This window comes from Gossypium raimondii, chromosome 9 (assembly GCF_025698545.1).
Source record: "Gossypium raimondii isolate GPD5lz chromosome 9, ASM2569854v1, whole genome shotgun sequence".
Lineage (NCBI taxonomy): Eukaryota > Viridiplantae > Streptophyta > Magnoliopsida > Malvales > Malvaceae > Gossypium > Gossypium raimondii.
Genome location: NC_068573.1, coordinates 6426336 through 6432982, shown reverse-complemented (window position 1 = coordinate 6432982; position 6647 = coordinate 6426336). Strand labels below are relative to the sequence as shown.

At 34.4% G+C, this 6647-nt stretch overlaps 1 protein-coding gene across 1 annotated transcript; it reads left to right on the top strand.

Annotated features, from left to right (window-relative positions):
* Window positions 1-137: 137 nt before the first annotated feature.
* On the top strand, window positions 138-6348 carry LOC105798261 (FACT complex subunit SSRP1). The gene is made up of 16 exons (XM_012628260.2): window positions 138-296; window positions 1687-1872; window positions 2052-2157; window positions 2802-2938; window positions 3099-3182; window positions 3274-3368; window positions 3549-3657; window positions 3768-3854; window positions 3939-4031; window positions 4123-4320; window positions 4428-4573; window positions 4643-4790; window positions 5225-5323; window positions 5422-5592; window positions 5716-5794; window positions 5914-6348. Exons 1-16 carry the CDS (start codon window positions 243-245, stop codon window positions 6039-6041), a joined length of 1920 nt encoding a protein of 639 aa, XP_012483714.1. The 5' UTR covers window positions 138-242; the 3' UTR covers window positions 6042-6348.
* Window positions 6349-6647: the final 299 nt, after the last annotated feature.

Sequence of the window (6647 nt, the reverse complement as noted above, 5' to 3'; positions counted from 1 at the left end):
GATTGATAATATATGATGCAATTATTTCCATAATCTAATTATTGATGTTATTTTCTATTGGCTTTTACCAAGTGAGACGTATTAAGCTGTATATTTTTAACTCGAACTTGACCCAATTGGGCCAACCCCTATAAATACCGCAGCTTTACCATTTTTCTCATTTTCCTTTTCCCTGTAAGAACACATTCACTCTTTCTCTCTGAACTCCTCCACTTTATCTCTCTATAAGTCGCATTGCCGCCATGACTGACGGCCATCTCTTCAACAACATCTCCCTCGGCGGCCGAGGTGGCACGGTTAGTCCTTTCCCTCGCTCCAACTTTGTTTCTTTCTTTTTTGTTTGCTCTGGATTTTTTCGTAGCTTAAATTTATTTTCTTACCCTTCTCTATCTCTTTTCTGTTTTTTTTTAAAGTTTTTTTTGAATCCTTTGGAAACCCTAATTACGTTCTTAGCATGCTTATTTCACATGGCTTCGTTATATTTAGTTTAAACTTTGGAGGAAGCTCGACCGATTCTTTCAGCTTTTGGTTGTCGTTTTTGCTAGGGTTTATTCCTTAAAATTGTTTTAGAAACTCTAATATTTAGTTCCTTTATAGTGTTTTCTATCTGCTTTGTAGATGCCTATGTTTGATAGGACGAAATGGAGCATATACATTTATAAGTGCGGCTGATTCTTTTAAGACCCTAGTTTTTCGGGTTTGAAGATTCCTAGCTCTTCCAGTTCAGGCTTTGTTGATTGATGAGATGAAACGGGAAACCCTTTATGTTGTTAATTTTTGTGGTTACTTATTTAATATTTAGAAACCCTAATTTATTTAATAGAAGGAAATTTCAAATTTTTAGTTTGTTACTGAAATGTAAAAATTGAGAAATGGCTAGAATAGGGAAAACTTGTGGAACATTAGTACATGACTGCTGCCTTCTTTTGTATGCTCCGCTAAAACCTTAGGCTACATTTGGTTTTAGAAAACAGAAGCCATTTTTGTTTCCGTTACACGTGTGGTTGAAAATTTTAAAAATAATTTTTAGAAAATGAATATGGAAATGGAAATGGAAATGAAAATATGTGAAAATAAAAAAGAATAAAATGTTATTGTTTTTACTAAATATGCTTTGTAAAGCGAAAAAGTTAAAAGACAACAATTGTTAACTTTAAATGAATTGACCTCGATTCAAACCCATTTAAAAGCAAAATATTCTGTTTTTCAACAGTTTTTAAATATCATACCATAGTTTGAATTTATATAAATGTAACAATTTTTTTATTTCATGTTTTTCTATTATAAGAAAATAATTACCAAATTCATGTTTTCATTTTTAAAACATCTTTTGTTTCTATATACCAAATCAAATTTCAAAATATAGAAAATGGATATTAATTTTGAAAATGAAAATAGAAAATAAATTAGAAAATATTTTCATAAACCAAATGGAGTCTTAGGTATTGGGTTTTGTGAATTCTAAATTTGAATGTTATTTACCCTGAGACTGCTGAGGAAAGCATGAATGTCTGCAATCTTGGTTCTGGCTGTTTTTGACTGACTTAATATTTAGGCCTTAAGATGCTAGTGTGGTCATTCGTTTTTCATGACTTAAGTTATTTTTCCCCTTTGCTTTTCATTAAGCTAGTGAAGAAATAAAAACCAGAATCTTACATATCTGTCACTTCGTGCGATTAAATGCAGAATCCTGGACAGCTTAAAATTTCTTCAGGGGGGATTTTATGGAAGAAACAAGGAGGTGGAAAAGCTGTAGAAGTTGATAAGTCTGATATCTTAGGGGTTACATGGATGAAGGTCCCTAGGACAAATCAACTTGGTGTTAGAATCAAAGATGGGTTGTATTACAAATTCACTGGATTCCGTGACCAGGTTAGTATTCATTTTTCTCCCTAGCAATGGTGTATTTTCCCATTTATGCCTATTGGTTTTCAGTAGCAATTATGAACTATGTTAATTGAGAAATAATATTGGCATTGTATTTGTAGTCCCAGTATGGGAGTAGTATTAATTAATGATCCTTGTTTTCTTCTGTTATGTTTGCTTTGCAGGATGTTGCCAGTTTGACCAGTTTTTTTCAGAATAATTGTGGAATAGCCCCAGAAGAAAAGCAGCTTTCTGTCAGTGGTCGTAATTGGGGAGAAGTTGATTTAAGTGGTCGGTGAATCTCTTTTGATTTCTTTCTGCTTATCGATACTTCTAACATATATTAATTTCTGTTTGTACCCACAGAAGTAGATTACATAAAGCACTTTCAAACTGTTTTCCATTATTTTTGTTCTAGATTGGTTTATCTTGTGTTCTTGATATTATTTGCATCTTGATGTCTGAGATTTAAAACATTTTTCCTAGGCCTTCAACAAATTTCCATCATTTTTAGGTTTGCATGCTTTTTTTATGGTCAGGCCTGGGGGTCCATAAAATAGGATGCATCATTAATCTTGTTAGATGGTAAGCTTGTACCGAACTTTGATGATTTCTTCTGCTGTGGTACTTCTTTACAGTTTTTGGCTAGTGTACTGTTTTGTCATTAGTAGATAGTGGTTTATTATCTATTTTGCATGCAAATAACTTCATATCTTGTGCACTTGAGAGAATGAGGTGTTTATGCTTAGTTGGGTAGATTCTAGCAACCTTTTAATTGAGATTCTAAGGTTTTTCATCATTTGTCTCGGTCCATGGATCATTGACCTTTATCCTTTATGATGGCTAGGTTTTGCATTCTGACTGTCATCTGGTTTTTGGTATGCCAGAAACAGCTTTGTCTTATAGTTTTGAAGTACTCAATATTGCATGTGTAGGGAATATGCTTGCCTTTATGACTGGTACGAAACAAGCTTTCGAAGTGTCTTTAGCAGATGTGTCACAAACACAGCTTCAAGGAAAAAATGATGTCATCTTGGAGTTCCATGTGGATGATACAACTGGAGCTAATGAGGTGTGTTTCATACTGCTCTGCTGGTTATTTGTTAATGTTGAAAGGAGTCGCTCTCTCTCTACATATATAATTATGAAGGCCTGTGACCACGTTATTTATATGTAAGCTGTACTTGGTATCCCCTATTCTTCTAAAGTTGTTTTTGTTCCATTCATGACAGAAAGATTCACTGATGGAGATAAGTTTCCACATACCTAATTCTAATACCCAATTTGTTGGTGATGAAAACCGCCCACCTGCTCAGGTAAGTTTGTTGTCACTTATCTGTTAGGATCATGTAAATATACAGATTTTGAATACTGTACTAATGTAATGTTCTATTAACTTTCTGCTAGGTTTTTCGTGAAAAAATCATGTCAGTGGCCGATGTTGGTGCTGGAGTTGAGGAAGCTGTTGTTACTTTCGAGGGCATTGCAATCCTCACACCAAGGTAGGTCTTTCTCAAAGATTGAGATAGTGATGAAATGAAGCTCGTATGTAATCAGGCTCACTTCTGATACATTTATATTTGATTTGTTTCATTCATTAGTTTATTATTGCTGTTTTCTTATACATATATGGATTATTTAGCATGATTTCTTATGGCTGATTAATCATGCTCTTTACACAGGGGTCGGTATAGTGTCGAACTTCATCTTTCATTCTTGAGACTCCAAGGGCAGGCAAATGATTTCAAAATTCAGTATAGCAGTGTTGTTCGCCTGTTTTTGCTTCCAAAGGTTTTAATTCTTTACCTTGATATCAAGATCATAGTGCTCATTTATAAAAAAGTCTTATTTATTTATGACCTCCGAACGTATTTTTCCCTACTCTTTTGTGTGTTTGACAGTCCAACCAACCTCACACTTTTGTTGTTGTCACACTTGACCCACCTATCCGCAAAGGGCAAACTTTGTACCCCCATATTGTCATGCAGGTATTGCTGGTTCCCTAGATTTGTATTCACTGCTTGTGCCACTAGCGTTTTTGCATTCATATTCTCCTTGTTATTTTTTTGCAGTTTGAAACTGATTATGTCGTTCAAAGCACCTTGTCCATAAATGAGGATCTTTTGAATACAAAGTACAAGGACAGGTTGGAACCTTCTTACAAGGTAATGGAACATTTTCATATACAAGTCCATTCAAGCTTTGCATTGTGCTTATCAAATTTACCCTATAATTACGGCCTTCTTCATGAAACAGGGACTCATCCATGAAGTGTTTACCACAATAATGCGTGGTTTATCTGGTGCAAAAGTTACAAAGCCAGGAAAATTCCGTAGCTGCCAAGATGGTTATGCGGTCAAGTCTTCCCTGAAAGCTGAAGATGGTGTCCTGTATCCCCTTGAAAAGAGCTTCTTCTTTCTACCCAAACCACCTACACTTATTCTTCATGAGGAGGTATAGATTCTAAATTGTCTCTATATTGATTTGTTGGTCTAAATGCAATTGTTAATTATCCCTTTTGGATGACTTTTTTGTGGTTATTTCCATTTTTCAAATGCCAGATTGACTATGTTGAATTTGAGAGGCATGCTGCTGGTGGCTCAAATATGCATTACTTTGATCTTCTCATAAGATTAAAAACTGAGCAAGAACATTTATTCCGGAATATTCAGAGAAATGAATATCACAATTTGTTTGACTTTATCAGGTCTGGTTTAAATATTCATTGGATGAACAGTTTTGTTCCTTTTGGCTATATATTAACTGCTGTCTGTAGTTCGAAGGGTTTGAAGATTATGAACCTTGGAGATGTACGGACCACAGATGGGGTGGCTGAAATTCTCCAAAATGATGATGATGATGCTGTTGATCCTCATCTTGAACGCATTAAGAATGAAGCTGGTGGGGATGAAAGTGATGAGGAGGTGAAATCATTATCGATTTTCCTGCTTTATTATTTACTTATATATATTTAGTTTGAATTCATTTGGCTGTTGCACAAATGCATATAGTTGCTGTCTTGTCGTTAAATGTATTATTTGCAATTTTATTTTCTTGCCCTGTAATGTGGGTGAACAATCTTTGGTGTTTTTTATGTCATGTGCTTATGTTTGTACTAGGTTTACATGCTTCATCCCCAAATATGAAGCATGTCTTAAGTCCATTGGTTTTGCTAGTACTAGTAATAGAATAGAAAATACCCAGTTATCATAGTCCATTGGTCTATATGTCCTCTACGACTGCTTGTGTGAACATTGAGCAACAACCATCATAGATGTCCGGGTCTGACTTTCTTGCTTCAGCGTGCCCCTACTGGTTTTCTTTTTGTTGATGTTGTAAGCCCAATGAATCAATGCAGGATGAGGATTTCGTTCTTGACAAGGATGATGAAGGATCACCAACTGATGATTCTGGGGAAGATGATTCGGATGCTAGTGACAGTGGAGATGAGAAAGAGGCAAGTCATTGTTTGTTATTTCAACATACTTTATTCTTGTAGTGTAAATTCCAGACAGATCATCTTTTGGCATCTCACACTGAATATCCAATTACCAGAAGCCTGCCAAAAGGGATCCCAGAAAGGAAGCTTCTTCTTCTAAGGCAACTAAGAAAAAATCTAAAGATGGACAAGATGATGGGAAGAAGAAAAAAAGGAGAAAGAAGGATCCAAATGCACCAAAGAGGGCTATGTCGGGTTTCATGTTTTTCTCACAAGTGGAGAGGGAGGTGGGTCATGAATTTTCTGAATTTACATTGATTGATGGTGAAGTATGTTTTTTTTGTGGCAGCCGATCAACAATGAAGTGGGCTTTAGTGAATGTGCTGATTAATCTCTGATTATGTTTACAGAACATAAAGAAAACTAATCCTGGAGCTTCATTTGCTGAGATATCGAGAATACTCGGAGAGAAGTGGAAAAAGCTGTCAGGTACGCATATTTTGGGGAAGAATTTAGATGTTTGTTAAATCAATATGTTAATTATAGGTTGAAAAATAATAGATTGTGGATGGTAATAATGAAAACCTTTTGTTCTTTTTTGTGTGCAGAGGAGGAAAAAGAACCATATGAAGCAAAGGCTAAAGTAGATAAAAGACGATACGATGTTGAAAGGAATGCATATAAAAATCCTCAGCCGATGAACATAGATTCAGGAAATGAATCTGACAGTGAATAAAATTTAGAAGGCAGTTGGGGGTGCTTTAGGGTTGGAGGTTCCATTTCATCACTGGCGTAGAGAGATTAGAAGGGAAAAAATGGGTAAGAGAAACTATTTTGTAGTGAATAGGGTTTGGGTTTCAGTGTGTGTATTCTAAAGATATTTACATGTTGTAGGAATATGGAGAACGAACATATATATATATATATATATTTATATATACCCTGAAATCGTAAAATATAATTGTATGGTTGTAGTATTAGAAAGGCATTATTCGAAGTCTCAGGTTTGAACTCTATGAATGAATTTTATCTCGATTTATTTAGGTCGTGAGTTTTTTTTATACAAGTTCACAAGATGATGTTTGAGAAAACCTTTAATCACAGTTTATACAAATCAAAATAGATATATTATGGTTATTAGTTTAGTTGTTCGTTCATTGTATGATAAATTATATTATAATTGTAATACTTACAATTATTTGAACCATATCGTTATAGTTGTAATGTAACATCTAAAAAGGTAACATCAGAATAGATATACGAATATGTTAATTTTTTGTAAAACGGATTATCAATATGTCAAGGTTTATTTATAACAATAAATCTTAACTTAATTCATAGT

What these genes read in the sequence shown, in the direction of transcription:
- LOC105798261 (XM_012628260.2), top strand. Translation starts at nt 243, where the DNA reads ATGACTGACGGCCATCTCTTCAACAACATCTCCCTCGGCGGCCGAGGT. An exon ending in GGGATGAAAGTGATGAGGAG is followed by an intron (nt 4,791 to 5,224) that starts GTGAAATCATTA and finishes GAATCAATGCAG; the next exon opens with GATGAGGATTTCGTTCTTGA. An exon ending in TCTCACAAGTGGAGAGGGAG is followed by an intron (nt 5,593 to 5,715) that starts GTGGGTCATGAA and finishes TTATGTTTACAG; the next exon opens with AACATAAAGAAAACTAATCC.